The sequence below is a fragment of the Leopardus geoffroyi genome, chromosome B1 (genome assembly GCF_018350155.1).
Source record: "Leopardus geoffroyi isolate Oge1 chromosome B1, O.geoffroyi_Oge1_pat1.0, whole genome shotgun sequence".
NCBI lineage: Eukaryota > Metazoa > Chordata > Mammalia > Carnivora > Felidae > Leopardus > Leopardus geoffroyi.
In genome coordinates, this window is record NC_059327.1 from 6502858 (window position 1) to 6518068 (window position 15211).

General features: G+C 46.5%; 1 protein-coding gene and 1 long non-coding RNA gene across 2 annotated transcripts; one reads left to right on the plus strand and one right to left on the minus strand.

Annotated features, from left to right (window-relative positions):
* Positions 1-227: 227 nt before the first annotated feature.
* On the minus strand, positions 228-1604 carry LOC123582598 (beta-defensin 103A-like). The gene is made up of 2 exons (XM_045448870.1): positions 1436-1604; positions 228-471 (listed from the first exon to the last, which is right to left on the minus strand). The coding sequence occupies exons 1-2, from the start codon at positions 1572-1574 to the stop codon at positions 326-328; spliced, it is 285 nt and encodes a 94-aa protein (XP_045304826.1). The 5' UTR covers positions 1575-1604; the 3' UTR covers positions 228-325.
* A 4876-nt stretch (positions 1605-6480) lies between these two features.
* Positions 6481-10447, plus strand: LOC123584293. The gene is made up of 2 exons (XR_006705306.1): positions 6481-7903; positions 9985-10447. It is a non-coding gene; the product is annotated as an uncharacterized LOC123584293 (long non-coding RNA).
* The last annotated feature ends 4764 nt before the right edge of the window (positions 10448-15211 follow it).

A 15211-nucleotide genomic window follows, 5' to 3' on the forward strand; every position in this document is an offset into this window, starting at 1 on the left:
GAAATATTTCAGGGAAAACAGGCAGTCCAGTTTCACTGGGATACATAATTTGCAAAAAAGGGAATCAAATCTGATAACCCTTGGAAAATAAGCTCAGGTCCCCTGGGGGATTCCTCCAGATTTTCCTGTGTTTGAATTAAAGGTGAGTCCAGTAACACTTTCTAAGCTATCAGTTTGGTAACAATGACCACAATAACCAGAATTAAAAAAAATAATCAAGCTCCTAATTGTTTTGAGAAAAATATTTAATTTGATTTTGCTTCTACAAACTTCCAGGAGGCATCTCACAACACTTTACAACATTCCCATCGCGTTTCTGGATTTTTTATTTCTTTCTTCGGCAGCACTTTCGGCCGCTGAGAGAGCATCGGCCGATTTGCTCCTCCTTTGGAAGGCAGGTTAGCAGAGCGCACCGGCCGCTTCTCAAACTGCAAAACTGCTTCTGCAGGAGGCTTATAATTCCTCCATTTCCTGTAGCGAAAAAACAGGACACATAGAAAGCTTGGTCCAAGCACAGGGCTTTTGGAATTCCCCAAATAACTGGTCTGCTACTTTTCTTGTATTCCCCCCCCCCCCCACAAGCCCCAACCCCCCCGCCCCCCCCCCCCAGCCTCTCCTGCCTTCAATATACACTTCTATTTAGGGTCGGGTAGTTGGAAAGTGAATTCAGTTATAATCCTAGTTGTATACCTCATGGGGTGAACATACACATTTCTTCCGATTAAGAAATGAGAAAACACATGGTATAAAGATACTGGTTAGGATTTGGTAGATGCCAATTTGTAATTTCCTTTTTAAATAAAATATTATTCCAATCACTATTAATCACTCAAGGGAATTGTTTGTTTTTCTTTTATTTTAGGGTATCTTTTTTTTTTAATTACCCTTTCTTTTTTTTTTTTTTTTTTCTATAAAATGAGAAGTAAAGTAGGGGAAGGACTAAGCAACCAGTCAACTGGGCTTCTATGGGCCACAGCTCTGCCGAGGACCACCGAGGTGGCCGTGGGGAAGGGGCGTGGCCACTGGGAGCACCCAAGGGCTGGGGTGGTCATGGTCCCCTGGGTCTCAAGAGGTCCAAAGACTCTACTTGGAACCAGCAAGCTAGTAACTGGGAGTCTGTGCTTCTGAGTTCAGATTAAATCAGTCTTTCCTGTTGGTGTTAAAGGTTTTTGTATCATTCTCTTTATGTCTCATGAACAAGTAAAACCATCTTTCCATGAAGGAGTGGTCTTTGTGAGCTATGTAGTCTCTGAGGAGTGGATCAGAAAAGACTGAGAAAACTGCTTCAAGGTCCCTGATGATTCTCAACAGAAAAAAAAATGGTGACGTCTGTTCCCATACAACAAATCTCCTTGGTCTAAAGTTCCCTGGAGGATGGGGAGGGACTGACCTCTTTGCAACTGTTTCAACCCGCTCACCTCCCGACCCATCTTACCTGGAACAGGCATCAAGAACAGGAAGGGCAACACGAAGAGGAGATAACAGATTCTCATGGCCGGCAGGCTTCGCAGCACGCTGAGACTGGGTGGGAAGGTGTGTTCGTCCACTTTATAAGGATTGCAGGACACAACCATAGGTACAAGTAAGCAACGGCTGCAATTCCTGTAATAGTACAGTGATGACAATATGACGTGTTTCCTGATGCTTCATGCCAGTGTCTCTTACCCCACAGACCACGCCCACTCACCCCAAGTTAATTGCAAACCTAAAGGGTGAAGCAAACTTGATGTGAGCACACAGCCATCCCGATGCCCTCTAGGCATCAGGTCCAGGTCTGGCTCAGAGCTGGTTATAGATATGGGTGGGAAAGACCCCCTCCTCTTGGGAGCCATCCTAGGGCATGTAGTCTGGAGCTGCCTTGTCCCCACTGTGGTATTTATGAGCCTTCTTCTTAAAGCCCTGGGTGAATCTGAAGCTCACCCAGGACCAAAGCAGTCCAGCTTTGGACATATTCAGAATCTAGGTGTAAACTCAGGTTGGGTCACATCCTAAGCCTGCACAGGTATGCCTGAAATTGAGATAGAATGGGATCAGCTTCCAGATAGGAGAGGGAGGAGAAATGGGGCACTTTCCAGAGTCCCTGACCCTATGCTCCTTGGCATGTGATGCAGGACAATAACTTCGTGAAACACGGCTTACACGTCATCATTATCTGAAAACTGTCAAATTCATGAGTCAAGGTGTCTCATTTTCCCTCCTCAGAGAAGGAAAATGCTGGGATGATGCATTCGGTGGACTGGCACCTCTTCCTTGTTGATGACACTCCCTATACAAATGAGGGCCATGGGAAGGCACATTTAAGACTTCTAGTTATTCATGGCTCAAGAGCATTCAAGGGAGTCCAGAGATCAGGTGATTTCTACTGGATATTAACTTGATGTCTAAAGGGCCAACTTTTTTTTTTTTTTTAATGATTAGACTTAAATATTAAGGAATCCATCAGTGGGTTGTATTTGTCAATAGACTGTTTAATTGGGACCTGAAGTCACCATGACATTGCCTGGCTGTTGCATTGTGCGAATGCACTTAAAACAGATCCACTGAGGTCCCGGGGTATATTAGTTCTGGGACTGTGTATTTGGGATCTTGGTGCACTCATCGGGTCCTGTAAACACACTCTGAACCCCTCCTATCGATACAGACAAGTGCCACGTGCTTGGGGTCACATAAGCCATAGACGGGGGAGTTCTGATAAGTGTCATAGTAAGGGCTCCAGCACAGGGCTGTGGAAAGGTGGAAGAAAGAGTAAAAGGCAGGTTTAGATAATTTAAAAACAGTTTGGACTTGTAAACACTTCATCTTTTTATTTTTATTTTTTTAATTTTTTTTTCTTTTCTTTTTTTAATTTACATCCAAGTTAGCATATAGTGCAACAAAGATTTCAGGAGTAGATTCCTTAGTGCCCCTTACCCATTTAGCCCGTCCCTCCTCCCACAACCCCTCCAGTAACCCTCTGTTTGTTCTCCATATTGAAAAGTCTCTTCTGTTTTGTCCCCCTCCCTGTTTTATTATTTTTGCTTCCCTTCCCTTATATCCATCTGTTTTGTCTCTTGAAGTCCTCATATGAGTGAAGTCATATGATATTTGTCTTTCTCTGGCTGACTAATTTTGCTTCGCATAATACCCTCTAGTTCCATCCACGTACTTGCAAATGGCAAGATTTCATATATATATATATATATATATATATATATATATATATATATATATTCTTTATCCATTCATCCGTCGATGGACATTTGGCTCTTTCCATACTTTGGTTATTGTTGATAGTGCTGCTATAAACATTGGGGTGCAGGTGCCCCTTCGAAACAGCATATCTGTATCCCTTGGATAAATACCTAGTAGTGCAATTGCTGGGTCGTAGGGTAGTTCTGTTTTTAATTTTTTGAGGAACCTCCATACTGTTTTCCAGAGTGGCTGCACCAGTTTCAAAGCAGATATTTTTAAATGGGGAAGGAAGTGAGTGTGGGGCAGGGTGGGTGGCGGCTGTACAGACAGCCTTGCTCAGGCTTACACAGGATAAAAAGGAGGGTGGGGTGGGTGTTGTAGAGAAGCAATACCTGCTCTCAGCCCAGGTGCAGGGCCAGAGTCATGCGAGCATCAGGTCACCGGGAATGATTTACTTTTCCGCAAGGAACACAGACCTCCACAGTGAACTCTTGGTCTAACTGGTTCCTTCCAAGACTGGAAGGCATTTCTGAGGCAATGCCACTATTTTATAAGAGGTTCTTTGGGAATGAAAGCCATTATTCCTCATCAGCTAATTTGGAAGCAGGGGCCTGTGGGAAGAGCTATGGCAGTAGCACCCTCCCCACTACCAAATGAATTTTGAGAACGTTTATGAAAGTCATGCGTGTTTGTGGTAAAAATTCAAACACCAGAAGAGTTAGACAAGGTTCTTCACTTTTCCTCTGCTGGTAACTGCAGTTTGTCTTTTTTGTGGCTTATTATCCTTTTTTTTTTTTTTTTTTTTTTTTTTTAATGTCAAAAGCACTTTTGGCCTCTCAAGTACTAGCAGTTACACATCTCCCACCGGATAATGAGTATGTGCCTGTGGTGTCTGACACAGTAGAAGGAGCTGGTGCCACACCCTGGCCCTAGTTGCCTCAAGTCACAGAGCTTGGAAATGTAGACCCCACACAGCGGTGTGCTGGACAAGCCGAATTTTCTCTCCCTCTAACAGAAGTTTCCGAATGCTGATAAGGTTGAGGAGGAGAGACGTCAATTACTTAAACTTTTGTATTAGTCTTTCCACTAATCTGGTTTTTTTTTTTTTTTTAATTCTATTTTGAAAATATGGAGCAGAGATGTGGTTGATGCAAGTTTTGGGTATGAAGGCAGCACTAGGTGGAGGGCAGAACACTGGGTTTGAAGAGAGAAGTTACTGGTTTAACTATCAGTCCTTTCACTTCTTATTTGGGTTTCCTTGAGCAGGTTTCTTGGTTCTCTGAGCATCTCAGTACCTCAGCAGTAAGCACAGAGAGTAATGTGTGTCCTGCTAGTCCACAGTGAAAGGCCTCTGAGTTCATGCTGTGAAATTGACTGAAAGTCACCATGGGACTCAAGTATTACCCATGTGGCCCACAGGAAGAATAACCAATGAGAGGATGGTTAGCAATATTAAGGCAGCTTAAAGATTATGGCATGGGCTCCCAGCAAGGGAATCCAGAATATCCACTCCTTTCTTTTTTTTTTTAAATTTTTTTTTTTTCAACGTTTATTTATTTTTGGGACAGAGAGAGACAGAGCATGAACGGGGGAGGGGCAGAGAGAGAGGGAGACACAGAATCGGAAACAGGCTCCAGGCTCCGAGCCATCAGCCCAGAGCCCGACGCGGGGCTCGAACTCACGGACCGCGAGATCGTGACCTGGCTGAAGTCGGACGCTTAATCGACTGCGCCACCCAGGCGCCCCAACTCCTTTCTTTATCTTATCACAGTCTAAGATGGAGGGCCAGCCACCGTCCTTTATAGCCATTTTCATCTTGTCATGACCACTGTTGGATAAGTTACACAGGCAAAGAAAGGCGTTATCCCAGTCTTACAGTTGAGGACCCTGAGGCACAGAGAGGTAGGTTGACTTGCCTCAACCCACCCACGTAGTAAATGGCCATACTATGAACTGCAGGGAACTGCATACATTTTCCAGGAGCTCCTGCCCTCCATGTACCATATGGATTGGCCAAAGGGATGCCTTAGCAGAAGATGGGAGGGCACTTCATCCCTGGTCCCAGCTTCCACTAGGCAGGTCCACCCTGACCCCAGCGTCTGTGGAGTGCTCCATAATCCAGGCTTTGGGAACATCACCTCCTTCCTCCTTTGTTCCCTCTGGCTCTAGGGACAGTAGTGCCTTTCTGCTGTTGCAAATACTGAGGTGACTCATCATACATTTGGCTTCTCAGCTCTCTTCTATGACCAACCATCTATATTACATTCACACGATTTGAGATTCTTACATTTATCTCAGTGTCTCTACTTGGACTTTGACTTGGTCTAGTTGGTCTTCACAGTCCATGCTCTAAACCATACAATATTAAAGTTCTGTTAATTCCTCTCCTTGTGATATTACTGTATTGTCACCAGTGAGAATAACGCTTTGCTACACACAGCCCTCCGTATACCTCAGCCACATCTCAAGATTGAGCATAGATTTCATCTTTGAGATGGTGGTATGGGGTTGTGAGTCGATGCCAACTTGTCATGGTCTCTTGATTGTTCTTGTTAGGGTCAGTCATAAGGCAGGGTAAAGATAGGAGTCAGAGGCTAAAAAATTTTAGCAGTCAAAGGCTTTATTTGGGAACTAAGGTCTCGGGCGAGGTTCCATGACTCAGGAAGAGAGAGAGAGGAGTCAGGGGAGTCACCCCCAGGTGTGGTGGGGTGGGGTTTTTAAGCTGCAGCAGTTCCGGGTTTAGGTCCGGGTGGGCCTTTTTCACGTCAGGTCGCGCTGTCGCTCGGTGATTGGTTGACCTCCAATTCGTTCTGGCACGCCACCAGGGGCTTTTTGTTGGGTTGTGCTGGCAAGAGGGCCGTCCCCTCTACTGTGGTTCCAAGGACATCCTAACAGTTCTCATGTTCATGTATGCTTCCATGATAGTGTTGCATCCACACGACTCCTGAAACAGAATGCTACGGGCACAGTGACAGTCACAACAAAGTTTATTACAATGAGAGGCAAGGCTGACCAATCAGACCAACACTCTTGATAAGAGTGAGGCTCCAAACAGCCAGAGTACAGAGTTTTTAAAGCTGATCGCATCGTTTTATCATTACCTGGGAACAGAAGAGAGAAACAGTTCCCAGATGAGTTAGAAACAGTTGCCTAATGAGGTGATTATTTTAGACTTTCTGCCTCTAAGTTACAACCAGTGGATCTCCTTGACCTTGCCTTTGATGCTCTTTTCTTTGAACTTTTGTTTCCTTCATTGGTAAAGCCTGATTTACAAGAGTAAAAGCAAGGCTGTTATCTTTTGACCTTCAGTGTCAGAACAAAGCTGTTATTTTTCAAGCTAAGCGTTAGCCCTACACTACAATTTGACCCTTACAATAGGTGTACGTGAGGTGGTTTCTAGCATTCCAATTCGTTGCTGCAATTTTAGCTTGATTATTCTAAAATAATGTGAACACAGAACCAGGAAAAATAAAACCTTTTCCCAACTATGTGACCATAGGTTACCTTTCCTTCCAGAAAGGTAGCAAACTGTAGGCCTCCAGTTGGAGACCATCCATGGAGGTACTTTGTTTTGCCAGTGAATTAGGCCCCCAGGGAGGTCAGCTTAGAATGAAGTCTCATTTCCCCTGCTTTGTGCCTTGATACGTTTGCAGAGCTCCTGAGGGCATCTGAGCTCTGCCTCCAGCTTTACTGTCTCCCCTCCAAACCCAAGTCAGAGAGCTACTTCTCATCGCCAGGAAGTGGGCCAGGGGAAGCTCGGGCTTTATTTCACACAGGCTAACTGACTTGTCTTCACCAAACCACTTGGGTGTGGACAAATATTTTGTATCATCTTCTGCCAACAAGTTTTCTTGGCATTTTTGCATCTCCCAGGCATGAACAAACACTGTGTAGCTTCCTACAAACACCCCTGTGTTGTGCACACTTTATTTGATATTGTACTTCATCCACTATAGGAAAAAAGGGGGGATATCGATAGAAAGGCAAGGGGAGGTGTACCAAGAAGGGATAAGAGTTGGGCCTGAGGGACTCACCGGGAGTCACAGGACTCCATCGGGTTCATGGGCTGGAGCAGAGACTCAGACACAACTCTTCTCCCCAGGAGCCACCACAGAGGCAGCAAAGCATAGAGCAAGTTTAGGGAGCAGTGAATAGTCTAGTCTGGTCAAAGTCAAGTGGATGTGCATGTGGACAGTTTTGCATTTGGTTTGGCAGACATGCCATGAATTCATGAAAGACTAGATCTCAGATTTAAAGTCTCAAACGTGCTGACCACCCCGTAGCTCCTTCAATAAAGGCTGGGAGGAAGGGCGGAGAATGCCGTGCATACAATAGGGCCAATGGGCTGGGGTGACTCCCAAAAAACCTTGCGTGTTGAAACCATTTACATCATCTACTCGCAAATGGTGTCATGTGATGGCCGCGGGAGCGCAGCCACTGTGAGATGAGCCTCCTGATGCCCAGGGGACCGTCCCCAGATCCCTTGCTCCTCTACACCCCAGTGACAGTGTGGTTCTCGAGAAACCAGATGCGGTCCAGAGGAAGGTCTCAGCAGAGCACTGCTTCTTTTCTCTGCCCAGGGGCTCTATGGAAATTCCTGCCAGTGAGTGCCAGGTTTACCTGACTCTGTCTGAGAATATTACAGGAAGGAAACGGGAAAGATGAGGGGCACCGCGTGGCGCAGTGGGATGTCTCTGGAGAGTACAGTCAGAAGGTGACGTTGCCTCCAAAGGTGAGCCCTCCCGCAGCACCTCCTGCGTGTGGTGCTGGAGGTTCGCTGCAGGCAAGTTCTCTGGCTCACCGAACGCACCTTCGCCTTCTGTTCAGGCTGGGGCTTGACGGGTGGGCTCTTCCCACTTGTGGACGCTCCCACATCGACTCCTGCCAGCAAAGGGAAAAAAATGTCTTCTGAATGGATGCCGCGTGTTCTTGTTTTGTTTGGGTTTTGCTCATATTCCTCCTGGCAGTTTAGATGACTGGATGATATCCTTCCTGCCTAAGAAAACACCCAGATGGTTCAGGGGGCACACTTTTAGTAAACAATGGAGAAGACATGCAGGGCTCTACAAATTAATTCTCTCTTTCACCAAGTGTTTCAACGTACGGGGGTAGAAGGACATGGGGACCAATCCTGTCTTCAACAGGTCACCATGTTCTAGACTCTCCCTCGAATTTTTGTATCTTCACCTATTCTGGCTTCTCTACCTTGTTTAAGAGGAAGGGTTTCTCTCTTCCGTGGCTCTTTCTTTCTCTGTTCTCTGAATTCCACCTCTTTTAGCCATAGACTATTGCATAAACCCTTTTTCTCTTATGCCACTCTCTTCCTCTCCTTTTCCACTGGCTCCTTCATATGGTCCAATTGCACTCAATTCTTTATTTAAAAATAACCTGTATTTGACCCTTCTTTTCTCCTTAAACCATTACCTTACCTCTTCTTTCATTCATTACCGAATTTCTCAAAAGGGTGGTCGACGTTCACGTGACCTCCTATTCCCTCAACCCATCGCTCCCTAATTTATTGCTTCCTGGCATCTGTCTCAAGAAATTCGTTCCACATAGAATGAAGTGTGATCGGTGCCACTGTTGACCTGAGTTGCGAGCAGAGAGAATTAAGGGAGACGCGTTCTGGAGAGAGAGCCAGGCTCTAGAGATGATGACCCTTTTAGCAGGTTGAAACTCGTTCAGGAATTTGGAGCCTGAGCAGTGATGTGGTGCCGTGTGACTTTCCCAGAGTCTAAAATCACAGCTAACATGGTGAGGGATGAGTCTCCCGGCTCCTGAGGGCAAAATCAGGAAGGGAATAAGTACACAAACATTCATATGTAAGACTCTACCCTACCCTCCTACCATCTGACAGCAATATTTTCTTTCCAAATGGAATGCAGTGTGGATGATGCATTACTTTCTGTTTATACTTTTACACTCTAATCAGATTCTTTCACTGCATTTCATGCTCAGCCCCAGTGAAAACTCATCGTATAGCAACCCTTGCCACCAGCCTACACGGTCTGCTGGCCGCTGGCTTGGGAAGGACTTTCAGGTTGTAGGTGGCTCTTATAACTCCTCAGTGCGTTGGGGGCTGGGGTGGAGGAAGAGATGTCCCCAAAGGCAAGAGGTGGGACCCCACGGGAATTTTTTTTAAAAATATAGGACTCCTGGGGCACCTGGGTTGGCTCAGTTGGTTAAGCGTCTAGCTCTTGGTTTTGGCTCAGGTCATAATCTCCAGGTTTTGTGAGTTCGAGCCCCACGTCAGGCTCTGTGCTGACAAAAAAAAAAAAAAAAAGATAAAAGATAAAAGAAAAAGAAAAAAGAAAAAAAAAACCACATAGGACTCTGCCACTATTATTTAATCACAACTGATACTTGAAATAAATCTATTAGCAACTATTGCAAGAGGCGATGGGAAACCATCAAATGTTTTCACACATAACGATTGGCATCTATCGAACTGTTATTTGTGCTTAACACTGTGACTGCTGCTTTCATGCCTTTCTGTGAGAAAAACGTGTGAGGTCAGTATTACAATCTAGATTTTAAGGGTAAGGAAATTGGGGCTAAGAGGAATGAAGTAACTTGGTAAAATTCAAGTTTGGAGCCCAGATCGGTCAGGTTCACGGATTATGCTGAATTATGACTATGCCACTCTACTACTTGATGTCCTTATCACTACGTTTGTTTGAGTTTTTCAAGTTGGTTGGTTAACACACCAATTCCAGTTGGTTAACACACAGTGTAATGTTAGTTTTGGGTGTACAGTTTAGTGATTCAGCACTTACACATAACTATGTTTTATATCCGTGTTTTTGGCCAAAGGTTTCATGAGTGGGGTTTCCAATGGAAAGGTGTATGCTGATACATGGGGTGGAAAAGAATGCCACAGGACCGGGTGATGGAAGCCATACTTCACATCTGCTTGACCCAGACTACAGGACTGCTTCTGTTTGGAGAATTCCCAGATAAGTGCCTCGTGGAAGTGTTCACCACGGCATTTACGATGCCAGGACACCGAGAGAAATTCAAGCTAATGATGACGTTGGCATCTCTCTATCAATCTCTTCTTCCATATTTAAAAAAAGGTTTTACACTTGCATACACTAGGAAGCAGAAAACTTTTTCTGTGAAAGGCTATAAAGTACAAAAAAAAATTAGGTTTTGCTGATCATACAGTTTCTGTGGTAGTTGCTCAGCTCTGCAGGTGTGGGGCAAAAGCCACCATAAGCAACATGCGAACAGATGGGTGTGGCTTTGTTCCAATAAAACTTTATTTCCAAAAACAGGTAGGTAGCAGCTGGATTTAGGCGGTGGGCCATGGCTTGTGGACCCCTGGCATGCGTTTGGGAGACAATGAGGGTGTGGGCAGCCTCTCAGAAGGCCCCTAATCCTCCCTACCTTCTAGAATTCATGCTCTTGTGTCATCCTTTCCCTTTCTTTGTGGGTTGTCCTTGTTGACTCATTTCTAACACACAGAATAAGGCAGTAGTGATGGATGCCACTTCTGGGATCAGGTTATAAAAAGACTGTGGATTGAACTTGGGGTGCCCTCTTCTCTCTGACTTTGAGGGAAGCCAGGTGCCATATTTACAGCTGCCCTACAGAGAGGCCCATTTGGCAAGAAACCGAGGGAAACTTTTGGCCAACCCAGTGAGGAGCTCAAGAGACCCTCAATCTCACAGCTACTTCTGCCAATAACCACGTGAGTGAGCCTGAAGAAGGGGACCCTTCTCTGATGAGCTTTCAGATGAACTCACAGCTTGACCCCAACTTCCTGAGTGTCCTGATCCAGAAGCACCCGGCCACACTGTGCACAGTTCCCACAACCCACAGAAACCCACAGATACTCGACATGTGCTGTTGTGCAATGGATAACTACCACCGTGCGGTACAGTATAAACAATACAAGGCTTTGGAGACCTGTGCTCTGGTGCCAGGCTTTGTGCAAATTTAGGTTAGTTGTTTACTCATCTGGACCCTCCACTTCCCCTCTGCCTGCCAAGGGCATGGGAATCATGAATTTCTGAGGTTATTACAAGTCTAAATCTTCATAGCTCATTGAACTGAGCCACAGTGATATCTGCATCGAATGAATTGGAAACCCATGGGTGAAATATAGTCTCCCAACTTATTCTGACGATTAATTGTCAACATCTAAAGGAGTAAAGATTCTGTATAAAAATCCATATCCCTGACTTCTCCAGAGAAATTCGATGATGTAACCACTAGGGCCCACAATGCTACATGGGAACATCAAGGTGTATCCAAAGATCTCTTGCCCCTTTACGCAGAATACAAGCCCCCTAAATCAGAACCTGCATTCATTATCGTTCACTGGCCTGTCTCACCTCTTCAAAATGCCTGGCTTGGATGGGCTTTAAGGAGTCACTTAACTTATGTCTGAGCTTGCCTTGAGATGTTTCCTATAACAGAGCAAAGGTCTTCTTTTACCTTCGGTTATGTTTTGAGTCAAGGACACTGGCCCTTTTTTGGCTCCCTGTGCCCTTGTGAAATGCTGCGTCATAGTCTGTACCCACAAGTTCTGCTGTATGGACCTCGCGAAAGCCCCAGCTTAGAGCCTGGACCGGCGGTACCGTGCTTTGCAAAAAGCCTGGGTTCTTCCCTCTCTCTGCCACACATCTGGATGATCTCACCTCCCTCCCACAACCTTTACAGAAAAACACACTTTGCATACTCCCATGCACACTCGTGTGCACACACACATGCGCACACACACGCACACACACACACACAGAATTCTCTCTAGCTCAGATAGAAGCTACACTTGTCTTACATTTCCTCAGTTCCATATACATAAGGGCTGGAAAAGCGTTCCCTTTTTCTACTGTGTGCAGGGCCTCACTACCCCTTCTCACCTGGTGGAACTCATCTCTGACACAATCTCTGTGACCCCTTGATTCTCATTCCTTTTCTCCACCCGCCCCCTCCCTCTCCACCCTCTCACGGTTGCTGTACCCATGGTTTCTGTTTTTCTATATTGCCTGCGTTTGGATTCTCATTCTTTCGAGTGCAAGGCATTACCAGCTCAGGGAAAACAGTCTAAGACATGGATGTATGTGCCCTCTGATTTGAACTACCATGACTCAAAACTTATCTTGTGTTGAGGGCATATTTGTGTTTTTTTTTTTTTTTAATTTTTTTTTTCAACGTTTATTTATTTTTGGGACAGCGAGAGACAGAGCATGAACGGGGGAGGGGCAGAGAGAGAGGGAGACACAGAATCGGAAACAGGCTCCAGGCTCTGAGCCATCAGCCCAGAGCCTGACGCGGGGCTCGAACTTACGGACCGCGAGATCGTGACCTGGCTGAAGTCGGACGCTTAACCGACTGCGCCATCCAGGCGCCCCTTGTGTTTTGTTTTAAGCATTTTACAAGATATATGCTTTAAGAAACACTCTGGCCTGGGGCCAGCTCTTGGCTTTAGCACGCTACTTATGCACACTTACGCATAGCTCACGACACCTGCTCAGACCTGCACACCCAGCTACGGAACTTGTCCACCCAACAACAAACTATAAAAACGGTGGGGGAGAGGGGGAGGGGAATTAACAAAAATATGTAGATGGTTTCACACACAGTACGTATTTTAGAAAAGTAACTTTGATGATGGCCTGGATTTTAATTCTCCCGGAGACTGATATTTGGGGACCACCTGCCCATTGTGTTCATAATGAACAGGAGAGGCCCCTGGGGCGGGGTGGGGGGGCAGGAAGGCGTGCACTGCTTTCCGAAGGGGCGACATTTGCTTCTGTCCAGTTGGTTCTGTAGCCTCTTTGGAACTAGATTTTCTTCAAGAGAATTGGTGCTCAGTGTCACAGGCTGCCTTGTTTGGTTGCCTGAAGTTTCTATTAAAAGTGCCACTTTACTGACTGTTAATATTGGCCTCTTCCCAGGGAGATGTGGACACTCCAAGTATCAGCCTGCAGACCCACTGCAAAGCCACCCGTTTTCTCAACCAGCAAAAACGATTACGCGTACCCTGATAACACCCTTCATTTCAGCCTAACTGGAATTGTCCGTGTTTTCCTAATACCATCCCCTAACACCTATATCTTTTCCTCATCTCTTTTCCCTGTTTCTGAGGATTGAGTTCAGTCCTCTGCTTTGCTCTCACTTTCTCTCTGCCTCTTTTTATCTCTGTCTCTTGAGTTCTTGTGTCTGCCATTATCTGTCTCTTACTGTGTTCTCGGTTTTTATCACTGTGTGTCTGTGTCCTGCCTGGTGGTTTCTCTACCTCAGCTTTTGAAGGCAATGCAGTGGTCTTGTGTCTCAGGGTCTCTCCATATCAGAGGTCTCTTCCTGACAGGCTGTGGTGTTTCTAACTCTTAGGACCACCCCCCATAGCCAGCTAGGGGGATTTTCTGGCAGGAAACCCTTCCTCTTCAGCCATCAGGTGCCTCCAAGGTTATCGTGGGACAGTATGACCAGAACACCCAGCCCTGCTTCTGTCAAAAAACCTGGCCACATAGCTCTGTAGTGATACATCCACGGAAGATTCATGAAGAAGAATGTAACAGAGATATGAATCAACCTTCTCTTTTTTATCCCTACAGCTCTATCCATCTGGCACACAAGTATGAGCTCACAGATGGTTATTGGCATTTCTTCATCCTTTGGAAACAGTCTCTTTCAAAGAGAAAATCTCTTTCTCTACTGTGAGAAACCTATTTCTATTTTTATTTCCACATGGGCAAGTAAACTGGACGGCTGACCATTTTCCTATCCCCTACTTTATTTGCTGTTCTTGAAGTTCCCAACTTCTCCAGCCCACCGTCCTCACCTGCTCCAGGAAGACATGACCATTTGATTGGATCTTCACTGGAAGAATCTAGCTTTGCCTCCTGGGACACAAAGGGAGTGGCGGTGCTCCTTCAGGATCCCAGCAAGCCTCAGGACAGAAATCAAATGCTCCTTTGTTGAACAACGAGTTCCTGACTCTTCTGGCAATGAGAAACATCTTAGCAATTAGGGAACTATTTCCTTCCTCACTCTGAGTGAAGGCCGCACTGTCATCAAAACCTCACATCTGGCCTGGGGACCTGCACAGATATTCCATCTAACTGGTTCAGGATCCCAGGAGATAGCTTGTGAGCTCTCACCCTGCAGGTGCACACGAAGCAAGCCTGAGGTGTGGGACCACCCACACCATCCCTGGAAATCCCAGCCCCTCCCAGCTTCCCGGACACTCCTGGTTGTCATCCAGCTGCCCGGGGTGGGGGCTGGGGCGTGGCTCGAGCGTGTTCAGTGAATGGAAGGAGGTGGTGGGTGGAGAGCAGGTAGGCTTGTAGGCGAGCCTGAGGGTGGGCTGAAGGAGGACATCCTGGGTGCAGGAGACTGAGGCTGGAAAGGGAAGAACACACTGGGGAAGGACCAGCTCTTTAAAGGATCTAAGCAGAGGGACTTTCCTTCTGGAACCTGGGGAAAACATTCATTTGCCAGACTTTAATTTTTTGCCCTTCGCTGGTAAGATTTCCAGAAACATCAGTAAAAAGTCCTGTGCGAGAGTGTTAGGGAGTTTGCAGGACCGTCAGTGAAGGGGAGGGTCCTTGGGTCCACGACCACCCCTCTCTGTGTGCCTGTAGAGAGGGGACATCACCTACTGCGTGCGGGTGACGGCAGCAGGGGCCACGTGTCACAGAAGAGCTGTGTGCTGGGAGGGCTCGGCCGTAACCCCCGTGCTTGAGGCCGCGGTGGTCCCGGCTCTGAACGCACAATGGTTTCACTCAGTCCCTTCACGGAAACAGCCAGGGATCCAGTCAGCTCCCGGGGGTGCCCGGGGCACGGTGAGTAAGTCTGAAAAGCTGCCGACACAGCGCTGGGAAGCACAGCTCTAGAGCAAGATGATCTCTTGCGGGTGCGGACACCCAACTGCCTTAGGGACAGACCTCGCCTGGTGACTGCTGGCCATCTGCACAGCCCTCCCTGGGGCAAGACAGTGACAAGAATAAAGTGAAATGTGCGGCTTTTCCAGCCCCTTCAGTCCAGCTCACCTGTGACAGGCCCCACACCCAGCATGAAGCATCACCCG